Consider the following 26,565-nt stretch of genomic DNA (forward strand, 5'->3'; position numbering starts at 1 on the left):
TGTAAGTCCCATACAAATAGGAGTGGTGGGAGGGGGGAGGGGAAGCAGTCACTTCCTCCAAGCAAGATGGCAGTGGGGCAACTTTGTTAATGGAATTGTATGTCACAGAATGAAGAAGAAGAAGAAGAAGAAGAAGAAGAAGAAGAAGAAGAAGAAGAAGAGGAGGAGGAGGAGTTTGGATTTGATATCCCGCTTTATCACTACCCTAAGGCGTCTAAAAGTGGCTAACAATCTCCTTTCCCTTCATCCCCTACAACAAACACTCTGTGAGGTGAGTGAGGCTGAGAGACTTCAGAGAGAAGTGTGACTAGCCCAAGGTCACCCAGCAGCTGCATGTGGAGGAGCGAGGAAGCAAACCCAGTTCCCCAGATTACGAGTCCACCGCTCTTAACCACTGCACCACGCCGACTTCCTTCATCCTCAGGAATTTCCTTGCCAGAGCTGCTTGTTGATAAAATATGGAGCAATCATTTTAAGATCATTGAAGGAAACATGGAAAGCAAACTAACCTCCAGTGTACAGCCTTTGGTAATGCCCACAAAGTCAGGACTGCTCAGAAGATTGTATGGCGTCCGAGAAATTTCAATATCCTTGATGCAGCCTGAGTATTTCTTTGTGTTTACTTCAGGCCTGCAAAAATAAGGTCAAAGCAGGTTTAGTCATGAGTAAAAACAGTCACAAAAGGGCTAAAACAGTTTTCCATATTACTGTTTTAAACATTCTGACCACAATCCAGAGGATGTTAGTCACGTAGGTCACAAAACCTACAGATTTCAATGGGAATAATAATAATAATAATAATTAATGATAGCACAGTCCAGAATATTAAAATGCTAAACATTCTACCAGAAGAATAAAGTTATCAATGACTAACTTCCCCTGGATTTCAGCCTTTTACATAAATTCTGCTTCTCGTCATTTACCAAAGATACAGACCTTTTCCCTACTTCTGCATTTAATGTCACTGTTATCTCTGTGTAAAATGTAGCAGGATGACAAAATAATAGGTTATTCTCCAAGAAGTGTAGAAAGATAAAGGTTAGGAAACTTTTTGACAGTTTGCCTATTTACATGAAGTATTTTCTTTAGACATGTGGAAGAAGTAACATATGAGCCACGTGCCCAATTATTTAGTTGTGCTCACATCACAAAAATGTTAGCAACCTACTGTGAATTCAAAGTTTCTCCTATGTTCAGGAATATAGCAGAGGCGAGGGACTTTTGTCCCAGAAAATGGTGCTGGAGCACAACTTATTTTCACCAGCACAGTCATGGTTGATGGGATGATTTCTGCTTTGCAGAGGGTTGGACTAGATGACCCTTTTGGGTCCCCCCTCCAACTCTACAATTCTATGATTCTATCACTTGAATACCCACAGCCTGAGTTTTGTGATCTGCCAGAAGGGTAGCAGAAGGATAGTGTTAGTATCTCTCAGAAGCCTTTATACTGAGCACCAAAACAGGAGCAGTTTTGTTTGAATGTTTATCATATTCACGCATCACTCCTCTGGCTTGGAAAAGCTGCTTCATAAATGTTGATTTTTCCTGAAACAGCAGCCTTCCTGAAGCAGCAGCAACTGCAGTTAACCCTCTGATCCATGTTAACGATCGATGGAAATAAAGACTGGGCCTCTTGAGATGTGGATACAATCTGGCCAATTGACCAGATCAGACAAGTAAAATACTCACATGAAAATAATACAAAACATTAGTATTAAATAAGGTAAAAAACAATTCACATTTCATAGAATTAGAAAGCCCAGTTCATATACCCATATATGTATGTGCATATATGCACATGCACAAAAATATATCTACAATCTTAATTTAAAAACAACATTATAATATAGAATATCAACAACTTGGATGTCCCCCAATAGCTTTTTTCTGCTGTGGCATTTTTATTTTTTATTTTTGCATTTTGTAGTATCTTAGCAAAGCATAGCATGTCTATTTCAAAAGCTGCAAGTTCATACCAAAAAAAGAAACAAAAGAAAATCTCAATTCTATGTTACTGCTAGTTGAAGGTTCTAAAGTCTCCCTGTGGGCACCAACAGAGCTTCAGAAAGTTCTGAGAAAGGCAAACACAATTTCTTTCCAACTTTGAAAATTTTTCTATGTTTCATCTCCTACATTTTCTTCACGCACTGATCCACAGTAGCAGAGCTTTTCTGCAGCCTAACAACCTGTAATTCCATCTGTCTCACCAAGCAAATCTTGCCAGAGTTTCATAGCCACTGAGGCTCAAACTACATGTTAATCAAAGTTCTAAGACTCTCTCTCCCACCTCAGTTTTTCTTATGCTATAGCAGGCTGGGGAGGGTTGTGTCTGAGCACACAGATGTGCTGAAAAAGGGTACTTAAACCTTTCAACGCTCCTGACATTTCCCAGCTAAAAATGACCCTCACCAAGATATTTGTTTCAAGAGAAAGTTACGGAAAATATTTACCTGCATCTTCTTTCACATGCATTCTCTCTCTCTCTCTCTCTCTCTCTCTCTCTCTCTCTCTCTCTCACACACACACACACACACTTTGAGCCTCAAGAACCATCTAATTTTCCCAACACCACTTGAATGCAGTTTTACATAACAACAGCAGTGTGAGACTCTACCTCACTGGGCAACCTTCAGGTACACAGACTTTAATTCCGGGGCTGCCAAAAATATCTCCAAAAGGATATAATTTACTTCTGTATAAGAGCTATGATATGCTTTAACTTAAATTCAAATTTTAACATTGCATGAACCCATCTGTGGGATCCCTCTTTATTAGATGCACCTGAGGAAATAATTGTAGTTGTCTAGACAATGTGCAAAATATGGAGGCTGAGGTTTGCTTTTTATAATTCAGCGGAAGATAAGCAGGGTTTCCAGGCTCATCAAGAGAGACTAACCCAAAATGAATATATGTCCCAATCAAATTTTGGTGGTACTGGGAGATGGTGCTAAATGTTTGGGGAATGGATGGTTAAAGTTTCAGTTGTGTTTTCTTTAAGGTTTTTTTCCTTTCTTTTTTTACTTGCATATATACAAGCTGGTAAACTTTCATTTTGCTTTCTTTTGTCCTTTTAAGAAGTAAGCCAAGCCAAGATTACATGGTCACAGAATACTGTTGCCATGAGTCAGTCTGGCCCATATTTGTATAGAAAAGGCAGCCTGTCTGCCAAGATTTTCTCACTAAAACATCACTTGCCTTGGGGTTTGGTGTGGGTTGGCTTTCTTCTTAAGAGGGAGATGAAGAGGAAAAAGCCCTTACCACCTTGTAAAATGTAAATAAAAATACCCCACATCTAAAATCGTGGAGACTGTTGCAGGCCCCTCAGAAAGTTACAGAAGTTCTGTCCCCCTTTCATCACCTTTGGGAAGACTTTGGGTTCAGGCTTTAGTTAGGATAGCTATGTGGGGGTATCCAAGTACAATGGCAGTGCACCTATGAATATTAGTTTTCTGGGGCAAGCCAAAGGCTATCACCCTTGCACTCTGCTTATGGTAGAGATTATTTTGCTGGCAGATTGCTGGCCTACAGAGACTTGATCCAATAAGACAATTCTTATGTTCCTGAACATATACAGAAAACATATATGCCAGAAAGAGCCTGCATTGCACGGAGAGGTTGGAGAGTCAAGTGTCTCTCCCTGCAATTTGCTGAGAAAATAAACAATCTCTTGTGATTGACACTCCATTCTCACAGATTTCTGCACATGTTCCATCACTAATTTGCTCTGTGCTGAACAGAAACTCTTAACTGCTTTTTATTTTTTTAAAAAAATACAGCTTGTACTTCTGATATAATTAATTTTTAAAAGGAAAAAAAAAGGAAAAGAAAACCCAACACAGCAAGATATAAACAGCTGTGTGAAGATGCTAGGCTAAGTGTTTGTTGCTGCAAGTGTGTGCGCAGCATGCGGCAAGGCTGTGTTAAGCACTGAGGAGCAGCTTGATTTGCTGCAGCAGGATCCATTGCCAAATGAACAGCCCCAGAGCAACAGCTGGAACAGATACAGACACAAATTGCTTTTTGCTTCGCCACCTGTTGCAAGCTGCGCTTAACCCATGCAGAGCGCGAGGCATGCAAGTATTGCTTGAAATTTGACTTTTTTTTTTTTTTTACCTGGATTTCATACTAGGATAAAAATGAACAGAGAAAGAGAGAGAGGAAGAAAAAAAAATACAATTGTGTTTATTATTTGCAATTATAACATTTATAACAAACCAAATTCTTATAATGATACAGACTGTTCAGTCTGCTTAAGATTCAGGCCACTTTCTTTAAAATATACACCCATGGCTTTTAACAAACCACCCACTGCCCTTCCGTAAGACTTGCATGCTGGGAAGCAATTGACCCAGAAATCCTCAGAATGTTTCAAAAATTAGCCAACTGACCACCACCTTTCTCTGCAGCCCCACACAATGTCTGTAAATAGCAGACGTTCTAACCAAGAAAGTCAAATATGTTAGGCTGGAGGAGCTTCCACCAACCTTAAGCCCACCCCCTAATTCCTGGACTACCTTCTCTATAGAGGGGGAAGACACCTAGACCTGCTGGTGAAGGGAAGAGGACAGGGCACAGACAAGATCCCTCACTGAGGGTAAGGCATTAAGAACGGCTTGTTGCAAATCCAGCAGTAGCTGATGGGCTCTCCCACTTTCCAGGCCTGCAATATCAACTGGCAGTTTTGACCATCACTTGTGTGAGGCCACTGCACCCTAGGATCCTTTGGGAGAGAGCAAACATTGCCAGCAATCGCTGGGTTCTTCTGGATCGAAGGAGATAGCTAGTGGGGAGGTCCATGGAAAATCTTCCATCATCTTTAAGTTGCACCCTCCTTCAATACAGTGGTACCTTGGGTTAAAAACACCTCAGGTTACAAACACTTCAGGTTACAGACTCCGCTAACCCGGAAGTAGGACCTCAGGTTAAGAACTTTACCTCAGGATGAGAACAGAAATCACGCGCCAGCAGCGGGAGGCCCCATTAGCTAAAGTGGTATCTCAGGTTAAGAATGGTTTCAGGTTAAGAATGGACCCCTGGAACGAATTTAGCTCGTAACCAGAGGTACCACTGTATCATTCTCCTTGATCAAAGGGCTGGATCACCTTTCCTATAAGGAAAAGTTGAAACATTTGGGAGTTTCGGAAAGAAGAGGAATAACTGGGACATAACACAGGTATGTAAAATGATGGAGAAAGAGTGGCTTGAGGGAAATTTTCTTCTCATAATACTAGAACTCAGGGCCACCCAACAAAACCGATTGGTAGAGTGTTCAGGGCTGATAAAAGTTCTTCACACAATGCACAAGTAACTTATGGAATTCAGTTGCACATTATGTGGTGGAGGCTGGTAGCTTAGATAGCTTTTAAAAAAGCATTTGTGGAAAACGGGTCTCTCAAAGGACATTAACCACAATAGCCAAATGGAACTTCCTTGTCCTACTTGTGAGTTTCCAGACGTGTCTGGATGGCCACTGGATACTTTGGTGACACAGCTGTAATTTATGTGGCACAGCTCTTATGTTAGGGTTTCTACATGACACACAAAATAAGGTCATTTATGTTGAGCTGCAGCTCAATTCCTGATTTCTTAAAAATGACCTGTGACCTGAACAGCTAACAAGCAAATTTTAAAACAACAATAACAGTGCAATAGTGGCTGTTTGGCTCTGTAGCAGCCCAGTAGCCTATCTAGATCTCTCTGCCTATGCAATGACTTCATCATTGTTATTCTTTCATGGAAACTGAACTGATATAGGTGAATGGGTTTACCTGTGTTGCACAGTATCGGCACATTGTACCAGAGATATTTTTTCCATTCCAAAAATGTTTCTGTAAACTTTGATAAAGGTTCCAGAGTTTGTTTCAAAACAGAAAACACCGATTACACTCCAGCACCTCATCAACTCATTTAGCATTAACGAAGACAAGAAAGCATATGGAAAATACTTTATGCATAATAAAATTTACAGGAAGATTTTAAGCTGAGCAAGAAATTCTGTCTTGAGTTAATATGCGATTAAACAGAAAATGAAAACAGATACTAGGGCAGTGGGGATGGAGCTACATGTCGTGCCTCAACCACATTTCTTTAAACTTGGCTACTGCTTCATCTGTGCAAATTGAGCCTGGAATGTTAGGGCCTGGAGCAGAGAAGTTACGGGCGGGAGCAGACACACTACAATTTTTTCCTACCAGCTGTTTCTCCACCAGTCCCCATATAATGCATTTTCGTATGTTATTTTCAGTAATATATGCACCTGTATGCACATTTTGTCCTAGGTATAAGCATTTTTGTATGCATTAGTTGGCTGGAGAAGCCCCCTGCAAAATTCAGGTAAGTGTGAATTTCAGTGGTTGGCTGTGTTTTGGTTCGTGTATTGTTTCAGAATAGGGTATGTGGCATAAGTATCCTTTTTGTGTGCAATCCTTTCATGAATCCTTAAGAAAAGGTTTAGAGAACAATTGCTGTTCCTGAATTCCTTTAGTTGACTATGCGCTAAGTGCCATTACCTTAGGTTTCGTCTCAGTGTTGGCAATCCACCAAAATAGATGGGCTCGTCGGCTTTCAAGTTGAGGCCAAAGTGCTTCCCTGTAGCAATTGTTGTGATGATCTCTTCCTGGTTGGAGTCTATGTCTACAATTGATACATTAGCTGAGAAAATATAAGAAGAAAAATTAAATAGGGATTTGAGCTACAGAAGAATTTTCAAATGTTTATAACTACTTCTTCCTTTCTTGAGCAAACACACTTGTCCATACCCTCTTTTCAATTAAGAGAGGGAAAAGTATGACCAGGTACATTCTGATTATACCAGTGATTGGTTTTTGAATAGCCTTTTCTAGCTGAATGGCACATAACTGCTTGCTAGTAGGAGGAAGAAAAGAGAAACCACTAAGGGTGAAAAAGCGGAACACAGTTGCAGAAGAAGAACAAAAAAGCAAGCATGGAAATTAAAAATGCAAAGGGGGGGGGAATGGATGTGTCAGACCCCCCAAAAAGTTCAGAATTATTAAAACAGACAGTTCATTGGGAGAGATTCCCCCCTGTACCCTCAGCTATAGCCCCAAGCTTAATTATCCCTATTTTATCATGTTGACTGATTGGGAAAATATTTTTGAGAACGTACAAACTGGAATATCCATCAAAACCAAAAGAGCAATAAAATATGTAATACCACCAATGTGATCAGGATTTTATTCTAGTCACTTTGCTTAAACGGGTTGTGACCCTTCCACGACTGCAGAGTATTTATTTTGGCAGGGACAAAACTGCAAAAGTTTACCTTGGTGAACATACACAGAGAAGTTTCTGGATTTCAGGGTTCAGCAAGACAGCATGAATCAACTGGAGCCAAAGATTTTTTCAGCTCAGCTTTCTTATTTCAAACAGAGATGTATGAAATTCTTATAGGCTTGATTAGACATCCTATAGATATTTTGCCTTTGGAAATATTCTCATTGCATTTTTATTTTAAGTTGAATTCGGCAGCAACGTTAGCAGTCATGTAAATTAAAGTTGCCTGTCATTTATGGGGAGTCTTTTTCTCCTTGCAGTACAAAGGGCTGTGACAATGTGCAAAAAGGGTCCATTGTGTATCGTAGACAGATATACTGTGCCATCAGTATTTTAACTCTACACATTTTGAAAGCAATTTGATAGATTTAAGTTATGAAAGGCACCATGAAGTACAAAACCCAATTTACATTCTAACAAAAATAGTGTAGGTTTGTTTTATGAACTCTGAACAACATCAGGGCACTGCATGAAAAAAACATTTTTCACTCAGATGCATTTTAGAGTGTAATTTAGGTAGCTGTAAGGCAGAATTATGCCTGAAAAATTAAGCTACCATTTTCAAAAGAAAATCATAAGAGACCTGTTTGACACTGCAATCAGTCACAGCTAACCTGAGCCATCTGTAATTTAAGCAAAAGAAGTTGCTAAATCACTTTCTTTTACAACTTTCTAAACCCAGCAATTTTGTACATCATCTTCACCATGATTAGATAGTTAGCTGTGCTGGATAAGATAATTAGGACGTTTATGATGTTATCACTGCAGGAACTCACCTTGTTTTAGAATTCTTGACAAGGTGAATGATTTCCATTTCCCGTCATTGTGGTTCTGGTTGCCAACAACAGAAGCTGTTCCTGAACCGAGATCATAACTGACTTTAATACGCCCATCACTGAGCTCTATGCTCATGAAATCTTTCTGTTAATGAGAAGCATTAGAAACTTTATTTAGGATGCAGTCCTATGCCCAGTTTTTTGAAAGTAAGCCCCACTGACCTCAATGAGACTTACTTCTGAGTAAACATGTAGTCTGATGATTGCACTGTGAGATTTTGAAAGACAGCTGATTTTCTGATGAAAGTAATCTCAAATAGTGACTAGCCCCCCTTCCCAACAATATCTAAGATTATTTTTCTGCCATTTCTTAATAGAGGTTTAGTTCAAAGAAGGCATCATAGGTGAAGTTAATTTGTTGCCGCCTCAGTTCCTAAGAAGGTAAATGAATAAAGTGGAAATATGTTGCTCTTTAATTTCCAACCAGGCAGTAAATTATTGTGAACGGCAAGGTGGAGTCGCTTGCATTCATCACTGCAACACAGATCTTGATAACATTAAAAAATGATCTGATAAATAATAAATAACCTCCGACTCAAGTCTCCAAATTAATATTCTTCTTACAGGATTTTGTGGCAGAAAGAAAGAAAAAAGCTGAAAAAGACCAGTGTGCCTTCATACATGCTTGGTTAACTTAGGTGTCTCTTTGGATCACTGCTACAGCATTCCATGGGCTGCTTGCCTGTTTTTGCAAACACTACCACCCTCTGCGTATGTGTTGCTGGTAATGTCCACATTTGGTAAATATCAATATTCTGACAACCCCATAACAAGTAAATGCTAGTGATCACACTTTAAGTGACTGACTGCATTTGCCAGTGCATATTGGAGTTTCAGACATTCACAAATATCTCTAGAACTGTCAAAGTTCTCATTATATTTGCTAATAACTGACACATTTCAGACATGCAGTATAATCTATACAGAACTTCTTGCCATCTGTTTATTACAGCTGGTTCCATTTCTAAGGGAAGAACTAGGATAATGGCAAGTTAGTTTGCAGTTAAAATCCCTATAATTAGATTATCACCTAATGGATAGATCCCTATGGGACTGTTTCCTTTATCACCTGAGAACATGTTACAGTTCTCTATGGGAACTGGGAGGTCTGTGTAGACTTCATATATCTAATATCTAGCCACCCCTCTCTGTACTAATGTCTGATCGGCAGTGATTCTGAAGGAGTTTCACAGTTCTGTTGACAGCAGCAATATCAAGTGAAACTCTGTCGGAGTGCAGCTTGTAGTCTTGTTCCAGCAGTAAGTTCCAGTTGACTAGAACGGGCCTTTGTTTTGAGCAGGCATCCCCAAACTCGGCCCTCCAGCTGTTTTGGGACTACAATTCCCATCATCCCTGACCACTGGTCCTGCTAGCTAGGGATGTTGGGAGTTGTAGTCCCAAAATAGCTGGAGGGCTGAATTTGGGGATGCCTGGTTTTGAGCTAATCCTACCACCCCAAAAACTTATATTGGTGCACAAAGCAACTCATGTGCAAGGGCTGATTATTTCAAATGAGGATGCAGGTGCACTGGCTATGCATTTCTACGCATGATCTGTTCTATACAGACATATTAATTAGGCAGCCCAGGCATGGGTTTAAGTCAGAGGTGAGAAATCCATGTCTCCCCAGACATTGTTGGACTCCAGTTCTCATCAGTCCAGCCAGCACAGGCAATGAACAGGGTTGATGGTAAATTGAAGTCCAGCAACACCTGGAGGGTCACAGGTTCTCTAACTCTGATGTTAGATATGTCTACATACACCCAGAAGATGAGAACATTTATACCATTTACTTGAGACTGAGATCTCAAGTAGCTTCCACAGTGCAGAGAAGGAGAAGTAGTTGAGGCACTGGAAGTGTACACTGACCTCCCAATCTCCGTAATGTTCTTGTAATGTCTGTGCATGGTAATAGGTAAGGAATAAGGATCTACCAAGCCTGGGAACCTGTGGCCCTCCAGATGTTGTTGAACTCTAACGTCCATCAACCACTGCCAGCATGTCCAATGGACAGGGTTGATTGGAGTTGTAGTCTAGCAACATCTGGAGGACCATGGGTTTCCCCATACAGCCCTATGCAAATCTATTAGTTTGCAGACATTGTACCCACACATAGAGAAGGATGTCTACTTAAAAATGTATGTCCCACTTTCCTTTCCTTTACACCCAAGGAAGCTAACAAAAAACCAGATACAAAAGTAATTGTTAACAAAAGCAAAAGCATTCTGGTTAAATGTTTTTGATACCATGTTATGCCTAACTCTAACAGATAACAGGTAAAACCCAATAGCCATTATTCAGGAGTCTTTTGCCATACAACTTATTTTTTATTTTTACAAATTATAAATTGTAAGAATAATCATTGTAATGATCTGCACAGAGCTCCGTGCAAAGCATTATACAAGCTGCTTGGTTATGTTCTTGCAAATCACACAGATTGACTATAAATGGCCTCACAGAAGTCATTAAACCCAGTGTCTTCACTTAAGTGACATTCATCACGAGTGTAAAAGCATGGCATGTTAATCTCTTTACAAGGAACTGTGTAATTCATAATGTTAATGAAAGAAGCCAAGAAACATTTAGGCAAGTTTTACCAAGTCTATTGTAGCAAGGTACATCAGAAGAGCAGTGGAAGAAAATGTCTTGAACTTGAACATGACCATGGAGATATTTGGGTTCCATCTTATTGGACGGCTCACCAAAGCATAACCTTCTCCATCAAACTGAACAGTTCCTTCACCATCTGCCACCTGTGGGCTGAGGAGGAAAGGGAAATTTTCAAAATCTAAATCAGAACTTCCAGAACTGCTTTACATAGAAGCAACCATGAAAAAGCATTATCAGGGGCTGTCAACTATTTCACATAGACAAACCTTCTCAAAGCTGAAATGTTTTGTGCAGCTGCTGCAAGTAAAGAGCAGTGAAATCATTCCGGCATTCTGTAGAGATTAGCTGCACATTTAAGTTCCCTGTGTGGAACTCAGTTGCGCAGCTGATCAAACTGGGTCTCAGCCTGTTCCACAGCAGACATCACATATGTAGGGCAGGTGGGCATTGCTTGGGGGAAAGAATCCCACAGGCCAAATTGGACCTGTGCTGGGTCAAATCTGGCCCACACGCCGGAGGTTCCCAATCCCCACTATGTGTTTTCAAATCAATACTTTATGAAGAAGAAAAGAAGAGGAAGGAATTAGTCCTGTGTTGTATGCAAACTCTACAATTATCTTGTTTAGCATGTTGACCAGTCAATCAGACATGGATTGGATATGCATGAGCAGACTTTCACGAGCTTGGTTCCTATGCCAAAAAATCAAATTAGGGTGGCTTCAAAATGTCATTTCCTATATGAAAATGGCCATATGAACCAGCTGTAATATATTTAGAGGTGATATTTAGAGAAACTTAATAGGTTTAACTTTTTAAAAGATATATCTTTAGCTTCCGACATCTATGCCTCATTTATAGTTGATAAGCACAGATTTGTATCTATGAAGCATATGTGGTTATTCATTTCTGTCTAGTAATTGGCATTTGTTATACTGAAACTGTTGAAGAGAAGCATGAAAACACAGGGGAGAATTTATTTAGGCAACTTGGTATTTAACAGAATTATGACTTTTTTTTGTTTAGGTAACCTGCACATCAATAGCAATAACATTGACAATATACAGCAAAATCTTACCTGACAGCACACCCTTTACACTCTCCTTCAATGTCTCTGAAATTCCATAGTCCTATTGGTTTGCTGTCTAAATAAGTCTCTCCCATACAGCCGGTGAAAGTAGTAACTCGTACAGCTTCAGATTTCTGGAAACAGAAAGCATCCAGACTGAGTTCTGAGCTCTTGGTTAATGGACAATGGTATTGTGAATACATGGCCACTGGTTTATTAGGCAGATAGCATTTGCTTGTTTGAAAGTCCCCAAGTACTTTTTAGTCTTCAACTGATGTGGAAAAGTGGTTGAAATGGACCCAATCCTTTGTGTCCAGGAATGTACACTAATGCAAAAACAAGAAGTTTGCTAGTTTGCTGAATGAGGTCAGCTGTGTGGCTTCACATACTAGGATGCTAAATGGTGATGAAAGGAGGCGAGAGCAGGCTGATCTGCAGTCTTCCCCCAAAGCCATTCTAAGTGGATCTCACTATGGAGGCTGCTCTCCTTGTTGGTAAACTGTGGACTGGCCTCCTTCATCGCTTCATGGTTTCCCGGTCATTATAAAGTGTGCTCACAGTTGAAGTTGGAATATCAAACAGTCTCCTTTTGAACTCATTTAATAGTTGATGAAAGTCTGATATTTTGCTATACATCTGGTGGTTGTGAAAAACTTCATTGTTATAAATGAAGTTTCCATGAGATGAATCCTGGAGAATAACTGCTCATTACACCCTTTCCTTCCTACTGATAGTTGTCTGACTCAAACAAGCAGCTATGTGTTACCTGCTTGATTCAAGCCATGTGAAAGTTTCTCCAAGGGGAAAGCCATTTAGACAAGGAGTAGGGAACCTTTTCAGTCAAGGACCACATTCTCTCACTGGCAACCTTGCAGGGGCCATATGCCAGTGATGTGCAGGGCCAGGGGGGAAAGTGGGTGGAACAAGTTTGATTCTTAACATTGTACAGTAGGCCACATTCCATCCATAAATAAAAATAGAGGTTTCTGCACACACCTCTCCATCCTCCATACAGGCAATCCAAAGGCATTATCATCATTCAAGAACACATCCCTGCCAGGCCAAAACACATGAGAAGGGCATGGATCAGGGCTGTGAGGGGTGTGGCCTGGTGAGAATCCCAAGGGCCAGATAGAGGGGCCAGGGAGGTAGCACTCAGTCTCTGTGCCTGAGATTCTCTACTGCTTCTAAGCTCAGAGAATCCCAAAGCTCTTCCATACTATATGAGCAGATCCATTAGGTGATTTCTGCAAAGATAATACTGCCAGTAGCAGATGATGTGGTTGGCTGGTGCTTCCCATTTCACTTCTGGCTGGTTCTGCTGCTGCTGCTTACCAGGAGGTAGATGGGGAGAGGGGGTGGCATGGTTAGCAAGGTGCAAATACTCTGGCAGAGCCAACCTAGAATTCCGACCAGTGCCTCTGCATTTTCCTTCTCCCTCTCCTTCCTGGTAAGCAGCAGCAACACAATTGACCAGCGGTCAGGTGAGTGGTGTGGTCCCATCACACCATCTGGTGAATGCTGCCTTAGAATGTCCGAAAGAGAAGCTGGGAACTTAACTAGGATTTACTGTTTAGCAGTCAAAGTAGACTCTTGACAAAGTTAAATTAATAAGTTGGGAGTGATTTATTACTATTATTATAATTATTATTCACAAGCCAGAAATATTAACATTTAAATTCCCCCCAAAATACTTGGCTAAGGTCATATGGACTGCTTTTAGAGTATTTGTTCCAAGAGGAACTTGTCCTTTTCTAAAGTATCCAATCTTCTTTTATGTTTCACTTCATCAATGTGAGCTAGTTTCAATTCCAGATATTTAGCAATCTAAGACACACAAGCACCTGCTACTTTTCATGAAGCAATTATGATTATTAAAAATATTAATGTGTGAGCATATGGAGAAGAGCAACTTGACTTTCAAAGTGAGGCATGACTTGAAAGTGTAACAACATGGGCGATCTGTTCCAAGGTCATTGTGAATATTTTAATTGGCACATTTGAGAACTTCATGATGAGTAGGCACTGCATTCTACTGGAGTAAAACTGAAAAAGCACATTGGAAAGGGAGCGGACAAGTCGAAAGAGGGAAGAAAAATAGATTTCTTTTTTAAAAAAATCCTAAAACGGGGAAATGGCAAGTACCATCTTACTATGGTTGCCAGAACTGCACTGTATCTTTTGGGAGTTGGGCAGCTTCTTCTACCCATTTGTCTCATGGACTATTTTTCTTTTAGGTGTAATGAACATTAACTCCAGGTGTGCCACACAGCAGATGACAGGACAGGGGGGCAATGAGAGACAGAAGCCATGGCTGCCTCATCTCCTTTTGCATCAGGAAACTTAAAGGTACAGTGCAGATTTTTGTTTAAGAAGGTTTTTCCTTGAAGTAGAACCCCATAATTGTAGAAGTTCAATTTTATAACTGTTTTTGCTTCAATGGCTTTATTCTGTGAGACAGTTTATAAATTTATTTATTAAAATAAACAATAAAATAAAATGTTGCACACAAAAATTATACAATTTGCTAGATCAGGCACAGAAATAACTCTAACTTTGCTAGAATGTAGTTCAGACACAGAAATAAGTAATTCTTTAAAGTATTTTTTTTCAGACTGATTGACAGCATCTTGATCGCTCTACATTGTCATTGTTTTTCAGTCTGACTGACAGACTGGATGCAGAGCTGCTTGGGAGATACCTGTATAGCCTGTCAAACATCTTTCCAAACTTGTCATTCCAGCCGAGTGTTTGTGCAAAGCATCCAACATCACCCACTTATAATCTTAGATTTCACTTCAGAGCTGACTGCCAGGATATAGGTGCGTGAGTGTGTGCAAGCTCTGACCTTATGCCATATGAACCCATAATGAATGAAAAATGTGCTTGCATTGCCTCTTCGTGCCATATCCCCCAATATAAAAGGAATCTGAAAGCTAATACTGAAATCCTTCACTCAGTTATAAGCACTTTAGTCCCAGATTTAATGGAATAGTGATTGTGACCCCTTTTAAAACACTGCAGGCCTTTTGTGTTCTATAAAACTATATCCAGTGTTCTTCAGTAATGCCGGAAAAGGATTTGATATTGATCTGGATTGCTAGAAAGCATTACATAGAGCAACATGCCCCATTAATATCGTCACCTTTATATTGATAAAATAAATAGACTGTCACCTATTTCCACAACCACCCTTCTGCAAATGATCTGAAATACCCAGAATGCTTACTGGATTAGCCAATATAAGCAACATTGCAGCATTCTGCAGATAGAGACCAACAACTGATGGTGCAATCCCATGTATATCAACATGGAAGTAAGACCTAGTAGATGCAGCAGGACTCATTTCTGAGTAAACATGCACTGGATGCGATGATAAATAAGAACCACCTGATGCCTCAAATATAAATAGCCTGATCCCGAGCTCTTCTATGCAGCCTGATAAGAGCTACTGAACATGGAAGGGTGCTTCATTCATTTGACTAAGATTGCCATCTTTGCTCAGTCTAAAAGAAAGTAAATCAAAGGATGGTAACATGATTAAATTGGACTAGTGAAGTAACAACCCATTACCTTTATTTTGCCAGTTAGGCCTCCAACAAACAGCATGGCATTTGCATCCACATCCAGAATTGTGTAACCAGGTGGAGAAATTGCACTGAAAATGCTTGGTACAATGGTGGCTTTAGGACCTTCCAATGCCTGTACGGAAACGGTGCCATTTCTTCCAGTCCTTCATGAGGAAAAAAAAGAGAGATATGGGAACCATTGATGAATGAATTCATAGGCTCATTAAAAGTCCTGAGTCAGTAAAGAAATTTACACATACAATAGAACATTTTTTGAATTTCTATGCACAACTTTTACCCTATGAGGAGATATTGTGGGTCACAGCATAACTGACTAGCTGTTGATCTCATGAAGGAGATCAGCCAGTGGGCCACTCTTTATTGATTAGGCCTCATCACAGCTGCCCCACTAAAGGTGTCCTTAGCAGTAGTTCATTATCCGGTGAAGCCGTAAATGGTGCTGCCTTCACATACATACATACATACATACATACATTCCAAAGGGCCACAACAGTATTTGAGGACTAGTGATGCCAGACCCTCACACAATCTCACTGCTGCTTCCAGGGAAGGTTCCTTAGCAATAAACATTAAGTCCACTACTTATTGTGAACTATTGTGTCTGTAAAACCCCAAACAAATCTCTGCTCTTTTAAAAGGAAGTAACCAGAATAAAGATATATCTCAGGTTTATTCAAATGGAACAAATGAAAGATTAAGCTCTCAATTAAAAACTTTTATTAAAAACTGAAAACCTTCCATTGATTTTTAAGAAAAGGAAACACAACAATCCTTTAATGCATTAATTTATTCCACAGAGATTGATTATTTCATGCATCAATTATATCCTTCCATTTATGGAGCAGAAATATTTATCAAAGTTTTTTTTTCTCTGCAAGTGCCAGGCCTTTAAATTCCAGTTCATTTTGCCTCAACATGCTGATAATCTGAACAAGATATGCATGGCATTCCCTGGTGAATATTATCTAGAAAATAACATAAATTGCACTGTCATGCAAATTACTGGCAAAAGCGTTAAACTATTCTAATGGTGCCTACTGTATAATTAGACTGTAAAATGAAATGTATTACTAAACATATAATTACAATGTCGTATAACATACTTAACGAATCATGAATAAACATTAGTATATTTCATAGAGGTGGCTAGTTAATTGGCATAGACATCTAACTAGTACTGTCAATGGAATTCCTGTCTGCTATAACTTCTAAGAATAATAAAAATGCCCCCATAAAACTTGGGTTCCACACTTCTGTTTCAGAATTACTCTATCAGGGTGTGATATTCAAAGAAAATCAGGTCAGAATTATATACTATATATGCTGCAATCACTGCATTATATAATCTTCTGTGATAGATTAAGTATGTCCCATCATGTTCATGCCCACTGCTGGCACAATCTTTTGGGGGAGAATGGCCAGAAAGATTTACGGGAGGGTAAGGTTCAAAGGCCTGATCTTGGATATGGTCATGATTAAATTGCATAAAAACTTGTGCATTCTTAAGAGTCTTAGTCGGGTTTGCATTACATTTTATAATAACGATGCTCCTGACAAAGAATGCGTGTGGCGTGAACCATTACACAAGACAACAGTATCTAGACATTATAAAAGCCAAGGCAATGTTGTTCATATATCAACAGAAAGTTACTGGCCATCAATTCAGAAAAAAACCTACCTAAATAATTTAGTACATTTTAACCCACAGGAAGTGATAAACTATGGCCGAAGCCCTCGGGGAAGAAGTTGTGGTAGTAGTACTACTGATGGTAGTACCACTGCTGAAAACGTCCTGCTTTTAACAAGGAAAGATTTAATCTCAGGATCAAATGAAATTGAAACATGGCGTCTTCATTTTATATCATAATACAAAGGGTGTGTGTGTGTGTGATGAGACTTGTATGGAAAAAGCGAGTACTTGCCTTGATGCTTCAATTCGGTACCAAAATCCATCGTCAATTGTCAGATCTGGATATTCAACCCGTCCAACACCAGATCCCACATCCCACAGGAAATCCACTTTGCCTTTACGCATTTCGATGGCCAAAAAGTCAGTCTACAAAAAAAACATTTCATTAAAAAAAAATTCAACTTAATTAGAGAAATAATAGCAAAGCTACTTGGGAGCAGAGACAGTAACAAAAAGGCAAGGCAAAGTGAGAGAATTAGTAAAATATTGAAAATAAGAAAGATGTGAGTGGAGGACAATGAGTCACCATCACTTGACGTGGAATAATCTTTCAAAATCCTTAATTTTCCTTTTGGAGATTTACTTCTTATCATGATTTACATGTCATTTTTGTGAATTACTCTAATTATAGCATAAACATGTATTTTTCCTCTTCATGGGCTTATTTCAAATATTGGCTTATTTGAACATATAGCGAAAATAATAGCCACAACCTATCAGTGCAGACATACTCAGGACTAAGCACGTTCTACATTGATAGTAAATACTATTATAATAGTAATATACTAATATAACAGTAAATATTAATATATTTACTGCTGTTAGCCACTCTGAGCCCGGCTCCGGATGGGGAGGGCGGGATATAAATAAAAATTTATTTTTTTATTATAATACTAATATAACAGTAATTACTATTGATGAGATGCAAAGTAGTGCATTTGTACAGAAAAAGGCCAGGAAAGCATCTGATAAAGAAACATTCAGATTATGTTTCCCTTTCTTTTCTTGGGTGTCTTATTTTGTTTCCTTGTGCCATGTTTTTTTTTATATCCATTACAGCAGAGGCCTCAAAAACTGTGTCCTGGGCCTCTCTGGACCTCTGTGGGTGCCTGACTATCTGTTACAATGCTGGCCATGATGATTTCCTATGAAAAAGGGGCTGGGCGGGTCATCTAAAGTGCTGCATGCAGCAGGGGATTGCTGAATCCTTTCCTTCTTATACTTCCTTCCCAATCAGTCTTCTGCCAGTCATCTTTTTCCTGGCTGATAGAAAAAATAATAATTGCAAGATAACTTTACTCTTTTGATTCAGCTTTTATAACCTTAGGCTGCATAAGTCTTATGAACACTTATCTGGGAGTAAATCCCACTGAACTCGGTAGGAATTGCTTTTGAGTAGATATGTACAGAATTGCATCCTTAAGGTTGTTCTCATCAAGCGGCTTACTTTTTCTTACCAGGAGGTTGATGGGTGAGATGTGGAGGCTGGTGCAGTGCAAATGAAGCAGCAGAGACCATCGGATTCTCCTGCAGGTGAATTTGCATCACAGTGACCTCACTGCCTTGGCCCCTCCCACTTCCCGTAAGCAATAATCAGAGAATAGTGACTGAGCCCTACACAGTGAGCTTTTTCTGCCACAATCCCAACGTACATCAACGAGCTGTATAATTTATAAATCTGTTTCGCATGGTTAAAAGACAGTCCTTTTGATCTTTGTTTGCCTTACGGTGAATTACAATTATTTAGTTAACCTTAGTTTCCCTGCCCTTCCACTGTGCCTTTATTTACATTGACATTTGCTACAGGTGTACAGATCGGATTAAAATTTCCCCAAAGGAAAACGAATGCAGACTTACAAATCTGTTACTTCCAAGGTAAAAAAGCAGATTGTCGGCCACTGTTGTCTTTACGTTGAGAATGACAGTGTTGTAGCTTCCTTTCTTTATCTCTGGTTTGTATGTACGAATGCAGTTGCCTCCAGAAGCCACAGATACTTTAATCTTCAATGGAAACAGAAGAAAGAAAAGTTGGGAGGGGGGGAATCAGGAGAGAGAAGTCAGGTTATACAGCTCATTACCGCCAGTGTAACAGTTAGGTATCCACAAATACATGCAGCGGACTCATTTTCATCACTTTTCAATCATATGCTCCCTGAAGTTTAAACTGATGGAATAAATTTCAATCTACTTCCTAAAAACTGGGTTTGGATTACAGGTCATGTACTGGCAATTATTTTGCAATAAGAATTAACTAGGATATGTGACCATGAACAAGGGTCAGCTATGACAACATACCTGTTGAATTTATTCAGAAATGGTTGCTAATGAACCCACAAGGGTAACAATGAATACAGCCTATGTGGGATGTGTGGTCTATAGGATGCCTTATTTTGAATGCATTCTTCTCTCCTGTGTTCTGTTTGCATTACGGAAGACTTTCATGTATTTTAGTTCTACTGTCAGTTGCTAGTTCCATCTCAGAGGATCTCTTACAGCTCTTAAAACTAATTATCTAATATTCATTAAGAGTTCACTTGGTGCTTACAATATTATTGCCATGGCATTTATGTGAGTATAATAAAAGACTCAATAAAGTCCTGGACCATTTGCTTTACTGAGCTTATGGAATCTTGTTACCAAAACAAATAAGAATGTAAACAATTCTATTTTGTTTTTCAAGTTTATGAAATAGAAATACATTTTGGCGATGGCACAAATTAGTATCATATCCATATTTGTGGAAAATTAGGCAAGTGTGTTTTCCTTACCCGTTTCAATTTTTTTTTAAAAAAAACCTGATGATTATGGGATTGTGAAAACAGCTGCCATTTTTCCTGTGTGTCCTCTTCTCAACTTTAATATGACTATGTGGCTGTGTAACTGTGTACATGAGGGATGGAGAACCTGGCTCAGATGTTGCTGGGACTCAAAATCCCATCAGCCAAAACCAGCATAGCTAATGGTCAGGCATGATGGGAGCTGTATTTCAGCAACACCAGGAGGGCCACATGATGAGAGTGTATAAACAAGCCTCCTTTTGTAGCATGTGTGAACTAGCTACATGATTCTATATTAGGTACAAAAAAGAAGTAAGAAAGCAAGGAGATGTCCAATGTGGGACCATTTAGGTAAAAATGTAATATATTATATTTCTTTATTTGTTTTTTACATTGAGGTTAAGTCTCTTTCATTCTGGGCAGTGTTATATGGATTTGCCAGAGCCTCACATACCTAAATGAATAATAATTGAGCCATATTTTAGATAGTAATGAGATTTTAAAGATGTTGTAGGTGTCACATATAGTTGTATTCAAAATTCACTTAAAACTTTTGGCATGACTAAAATGCCACTGACATTGAATTGCTAAACCACCACATCATTTTGGGCTTTCCAACCACACAGTGAGGAATAGTTGGAATGCCTCCTCAGAGAAATGATAAACGTAATGAAAATAGCTTTAAAACCTAGGCATGAAAATTATTTCAAGAAGTGGAAGAAATAATCGGTTGCCTCGCCTCTATTTGCATGAAGAATCATTTATATATAGAAGGTGCTGTTTTATCAGCATTATACTACATACATTTATTTTTGTATTTCTCCTGCAGGCAGCATGATGCTTTGACTTGAATTAAACAGGAGCTGGCTAAACATTCATCTCTAAGGATTTTCTTTACAGATTCTTGTGGGTCATATGGCAAATAAGTTTAGCGTTACCAGCTGATCCCAGAGTTTAAAATGTAATTACACTGGGAAGACAGATTCGGGACTCAGTAATGAGGCTAGAAAATGGTGCTCTTAACCCGAGGACACAAGGTGAAGAAAATCAGGAAAATGGGAAAGCAACCCAATTTAATATTCTTGGTGGTTCTGCAAAGATGCTGGCAGGTTCCATATATAGCAGCAATGCTTGCTGATAAGAAAATTTCTACGTCTTGCAGTAATGGGACCTTTTTTGTTTTGTTTTGTTAGGATGATTAATGTAAACACTTGATCAATATATTCATCATACAGCATTATTATAATACATTATTTTATTGATTAATATTTGTCATTAAATATAAACTGACACATCATTTCCAACTTTGCTCACTGTTCATGCTCAATGCACTGATCAAGTGTGAATTCAAAAGTTATAATATGCTTGCTGCACATCAACAGATACTCTCGGGATGATGACCGTAATCCCAGCACCTCTGCACAACAAGCACACAGAGGTCTGTGTGAACAAGGCCTAAACCACTCCATTACTGGAAAAAGGTCCATGCATCCAATGGGGAATGTTTGGTCTCGATGTCCATCTGTAATTACAGCACTACTTTTTTACCAATGTGACATCATAGTAGCTTAACCACAGTGACTGTGACAGAGTGATGCTCCAAAGGAAGTGGAACAATGAGCTTCAGTTTAATGACAGACCAGGTAGATACCACATTTAATCATGTGAATATGAGCCATGAGGAGAAGAAAGTTGTTTGAGTTTCTGGTTGTTGTGTTGTAAGATCCCATTATGGACGATCGATACAGATACTGTAAAACTTAAGGGCTTGATTCAACAGAGCAGCTAACAGGAACAAGTGCTGAGAGTTCTGCTAGTACAAGGGGACTTGACCCTCTCCTCTACTCACAGGCCCTCATGCCCCCATGTCGCCTCTGGAGCATCCAAAGAACGTCCCAGAACAGCATGTGGAAAGGGGAGCTTGCACTGATGGAACAATCTCCTTAATGCAATGTTGAATTCTACCCTTAAAGTTGCAGACTCCCTCCAAGACCAAGTGAACATTTACTGGTTATGTCATGGTAATTGCCTCCCCTACTTGGGCATGAGGAAACCTCTTTTATTACTACAATGTAGGGTTGGGCAAGTGCAACCAGATAGAAGGGTCTGCTGTCAATTCAGATTCAAACCACCCCACTCCTCCTGCAGCTAGAGGGATGCTAGTGGGTTACACAAACATTATGTGTGGTTCCTTTATTCCTGTTTTACCAATATGACTAGGAAATGGCTCCTACATTGCTAACCCTTAGATTACCAATTCTCAAGCAAGCTAAAGCACAACATGAGTCCACCCAGTTTTTGTGAGCTTTGTTACCAGCATCGTTATTTTCAGCCCTTCTTATCCCTTCTGAGATCTCTGTATGAATGAAATAAGATAGTTAAAGAAATAGAATAAGCTATTAGAAAGGCTTACAGAATTGGCTTGCTTCCTGGCTTGATTTATCAGTTCTTTAATCTGAGAGATGTTTTTCCCTAGGTTATCTTGAAGTTGTTTGATTGGTTTGAGTTTATCCATCAGTCGATCTGCTTCCTTTTCCAGGTTTTTAACAGTGTCTTCTGCATCAGCAACTTCATGTAAAAAACACACAACCAGAAACAGTGTGAGAAACTGGTTACAAACACCATGAGTTTGAGAACACTTGAGAACACTCTGGGCCAGTTTGAATATAACAATCCTATTTTATATAAACTGTGGATTTTTTTATTTTTTATTTTTTTAAAAAATCTTTATTTTTATTGGGGATGGGACTTGTTTGTTATAAACTGTGGATGATTAATCCAGGAATGAGTATTGTGCAAATGCACACACCCTTCATGTGCCAGCCAAGGTCTGTATCATGATTGTTTTAAGCAAACTTATTTCATCCTAAGTGTAATTGGAAATTGTGGCTTAATCTTAGACTCCTGGTGTGGTTTCATATTGTCACTTGCAGTCCATGATTAACCCATAGTTTCTCAATTCAGAAACAATGTAAAGTAGCTACAATGAAGGTGTGCATGCTAATTTTCAGATAAATAAATCATGCTTTATTCATTTGGGATTTAAGTGTTTGAAAAGCCCAGAAAAATATATATACTGATAACATTTTTTAAAAAGATGCCAAATAATTGCAACAATAATTTTAGAGCTTGATTGGCAAAATAGGTGCAAAGGAGAAATATTCAAAAGAGTACTTTGGGTCTGAAGTTACAGGGTTGCTTTTTGTGGTTTTTTTTTTTTTTTTTTTTTTGAGGTTAACTGAGATCCTGTGGCATGGAAAAGTTAGAGCTTAGAGGTCACAGTATGGACAGCTCAGGGTTCCAGAGTTTGCCTTTAGTCTTGATTTAATGGAAGCATTTTGTACTAAAATGGTAGCTCATTAGTTTTCATTAGTTAGGAAACAAATTAGCACTCATTAGTTACATAGTCATAAATTAGAAGAAGAAAATAATTGTCTAACTCCAAATATGAGGACCCATGTCTCAGGACTTTTCATATTTGTTAAATCTGGTAAAGGTTGGTAGCCCACACTTGTTTTTTTCACTAGCTCTTAATATTATAAAGTGTAAACCACATGACCACCCCCAGTCACTCAGGATTCCAGCTAACATGGAAGCATAGAGATCTGCAAGCATAGGCTTTCCTGCTTAGATGCCCATATTGCATGGGGAGTGAGACCAATAGTCTTTTCTATGTGCTGAACCCTCTTCGTGTGTAAAGGGATTTTTTGTTTGTTTTGTTTTGTTTTGTATTGTGTGTGTGTTTTTATATATATATATATATATATATATATGGTAAAGGGACTCCTGACCATTAGGTCCAGTTGTGGCTGACTCTGGGGTTGTGGCACTCATCTCGCTTTATTGGCCGAGGGAGCCGGCGTACATGTGGCCAGCATGACTAAGCCGCTTCTGGCGAACCAGAGCAGCACACAGAAACACTGTTTACCTTCCCGTCGGAGTGGTACCTATTTATCTACTTGTACTTTGATGTGCTTTCGAACTGCTAGGTTGGCAGGAGCAAGGACCGAGCAATGGGAGCTCACCCCATTGCGGGGATTCGAACTGGGACCTTCTGATTGGCAAGTCCTAGGCTCTGTGGTTTAACCCACAGCGCCACCCGCGTCCCTCATATATATATATGTATTATAAAACTTATAACAATTACCGGGTTCTAGTTACATAATACAATCACCACAAAAAAATTACACTGAATTTGTAGTGCCATTACAAGCATTTTCTTAATTTGTCTGTGGACAGGCTATATCAACCATCAATGTGAAGGAAATTTATGAGCACTGGTTTGCTCGATGAGACCAAGATGTCTCTGGAAGTCTGCAGACAGAATATAGTGACAATAGCAATCTGTTGTGGCTTCTCTTCAGGTATCTGGTTTTCAGAGGTACAGAAGGAAGTTTCATTCCTCTGTCATGGACACTGACAGATACATTCCACATGAATTTGTCTAATCCTTTCAAAATGGAACAGTCAGTGGCTTTCATTGTGACCCAAGAGTCTAATGTCAACATATTTCTGGTTCCTTGCTACGGATGGTGGGGCCGGTCAATTCTGGTTCCCTCAGTTTCTCATTCTTACAATCTTAAGTTCAGTTCTCCAGGGTTCTGAAGCTATTTCCCTTCAATTCTTCATGAAAATTCTTCAGCATTTTAGTCTGAATTTCTGCTAATGAATACATTTTTGTTTGCAGTTCTGAGTAATGTACGGCTTTGCAAATAATTTTCATCTAGCGTGTACTTTATATGCTATTTCCACTAAATATTCATTTTCATACACATTTTCCCCAGTATATACATTTTGTAAACAATGATCAGAGAAGTGCTCCACAAAATTTTCATGTGAACTTTGAAGGATGGCTGTGTTTTGGTTCTTATATTGTACACTGGTAAGTGTGAATTTGAGAAATTCAGCTTTAAATGTAAACTGAATTTAGTTTCTACCCTATACCTAGTCCTGTGACATCAATTTCTATACTATCAGACCTCCATTTCAGGTCCATAAAGAAAGAAACACTAAGTTACTGTCAGCTTCTTTGGAGAGCTGGTTGCAGTATGTTTTTGCACACTCATCTTCAAGATACAATAGATGAAAAAAAGCAAGTGAAAAATGACAGAAGTAACAAGTTTTCAGAATCTGACTTGTTGGAACATGCAGAGCATCTGAAGGAGAACTGCACCTTCCAGGAGTCTTGACGCCGTATGACCTTTCAATAAAATGACAACTTTTGCCTCCTGCCATTCTTTGCTCAATTTCTCTCGTATGGCTTTAAGATGCTAAGTATAGGCTCGTAGCATCAGAACTGGTTGTGAGGTGTGTCCCTTTCCTGGTATGAATAACAGTGTTAGTGTCAATGTTGGAACATTGACTAGGCTAAATAGTAAGGCGTTATAGCGCAGCAACTTGCATAGGTACCATGCAAGTGTATTTGAGAAAATGAATGAAGCATATGGGCACAGCGGAAGGGAAAAGGCTAGAAAGAATAATAAAATTAGAACCTTATACGTACTGATTTCTGCAGACAAGTTTTGGAGATTTTAAAAAAAGAAGAAGAAAGAAAACTTGTAAGACAGTAGATTCGAAACAACAAACAACAACACAATAAAATGGATTACTGAACAGAAAACTGGAGGAATTCACAGCTTAGCACACAGTGTACTGCAGATTTGGCAGAAGTGGAGAATTTTCTCCAGTTTCAGGTGCCCACATTGGGTCCTCTAGATATATTGCCACTGGAGAACAATCAACAGAGTAAATGTAAGTGTACTTCATGTGATAATAGCTCAATGCAGATGAAGCATTTCCAGTCTCACAAGTCCCGGCCCCTTCCTCTCCCATTTCCTTTGATTATGGCACCTTTTGTCCTCCTCCTCCTTGTCTTGCCTTTCCTGTTCAAATCTCACCTTTTCCTTTTCATTACTTTACAAAGCAATCTTAATCATGTCTAATCAGAAATAAGTCTTACTGAATTCAGTGGGGCTCAGTCCCAAGCAAATGGAATTAAGATGGCAGCTGAATGTCTGTACCAAGCTGAGTGCTAATGATAGTTTTAATTTAACTTGGTGGGGTTATAAATTCTTGTCTACTGTGGTGTAGGTGGCACAGATTTAATGTTCACTGTAGGTAGCGCTGGAAAGAGGAGTGAATTTGAGTAGGAAAAGTAAGGAGGAGGAAGGGCAGCCATGAGAATCTGAGGAGCATTCCTGTTCTAATATAACTACACTTAGAAAGGCATACACTGAGATAAAGCAAAATACGTAGTTATCTACAGTTACAGATAGGTAGCCGTGTTGGTCTGCCATAGTTAAAACAAAATAAAAAAATTCCTTCCAGTAGCACCTTAAAGACCAACTAAGTTAGTTCTTGGTATGAGCTTTTGTGTGCATGCACACTTCTTCAGATACACTGAAACAGAAGTCACCAGACCCTTCTGTAGTTATCTACAGTTAGCTACATATTTAAACACACACTTAAACGTGAATTTTCATATGGATTTCCCCCCTAAATTGCACATTAATGGAGACGTGGAACAGAATGAACTTACGCATAAACGTATGCAAAATTGGCATGGACTAGATATAGACTGAACTGTCTATTCCTAGATTCAACCCAAAAATGAAGACTGGGTTTTTTATTTAATTTTTTGCATTTTCAAATGCAGAACTGAGACTTTATGGAAGGAATATAGGACAGAGTTCATGTACATAAT

At 39.1% G+C, this 26,565-nt stretch overlaps 1 protein-coding gene and 1 long non-coding RNA gene across 9 annotated transcripts in view; one reads left to right on the forward strand and one right to left on the reverse strand.

Annotated features, from left to right (window-relative positions):
• LOC307213109 overlaps nt 1-26,565 on the forward strand; it is an 84,320-nt gene that overhangs the window by 36,720 nt on the left and 21,035 nt on the right. The window contains exons 2-3 of one of the 2 annotated variants that reach the window (XR_013837392.1): nt 14,043-14,154; nt 17,104-17,277. This is a non-coding gene — a long non-coding RNA (uncharacterized lncRNA). Of the gene's footprint in view, nt 1-14,042; nt 14,155-17,103; nt 17,278-26,565 lie in introns of those variants that run through there. The other variant, XR_013837391.1, reaches the window with a different exon arrangement.
• The window catches only part of LAMA2 (laminin subunit alpha 2), a 390,451-nt gene that overhangs the window by 28,521 nt on the left and 335,365 nt on the right, over nt 1-26,565 (reverse strand). For 5 of the 7 annotated variants that reach the window (XM_079970713.1, XM_079970715.1, XM_079970714.1 and 2 more), the window contains 10 exons: nt 22,276-22,430; nt 18,943-19,086; nt 17,318-17,451; nt 15,379-15,538; nt 11,815-11,939; nt 10,727-10,889; nt 8,070-8,214; nt 6,510-6,651; nt 4,114-4,125; nt 510-630 (listed from right to left, as the gene is read on the reverse strand). In XM_079970713.1, the coding sequence (XP_079826839.1) occupies nt 510-630; nt 4,114-4,125; nt 6,510-6,651; nt 8,070-8,214; nt 10,727-10,889; nt 11,815-11,939; nt 15,379-15,538; nt 17,318-17,451; nt 18,943-19,086; nt 22,276-22,430 (1,301 nt within the window). The remainder of the gene's footprint in view (nt 1-509; nt 631-4,113; nt 4,126-6,509; nt 6,652-8,069; nt 8,215-10,726; nt 10,890-11,814; nt 11,940-15,378; nt 15,539-17,317; nt 17,452-18,942; nt 19,087-22,275; nt 22,431-26,565) is intronic. The other 2 variants (XM_079970719.1, XM_079970718.1) reach the window with 1 other exon arrangement.

This window comes from Podarcis cretensis (genome assembly GCF_951804945.1).
Source record: "Podarcis cretensis genome assembly, chromosome: 3".
NCBI classification, from domain to species: Eukaryota; Metazoa; Chordata; class Lepidosauria; order Squamata; family Lacertidae; genus Podarcis; species Podarcis cretensis.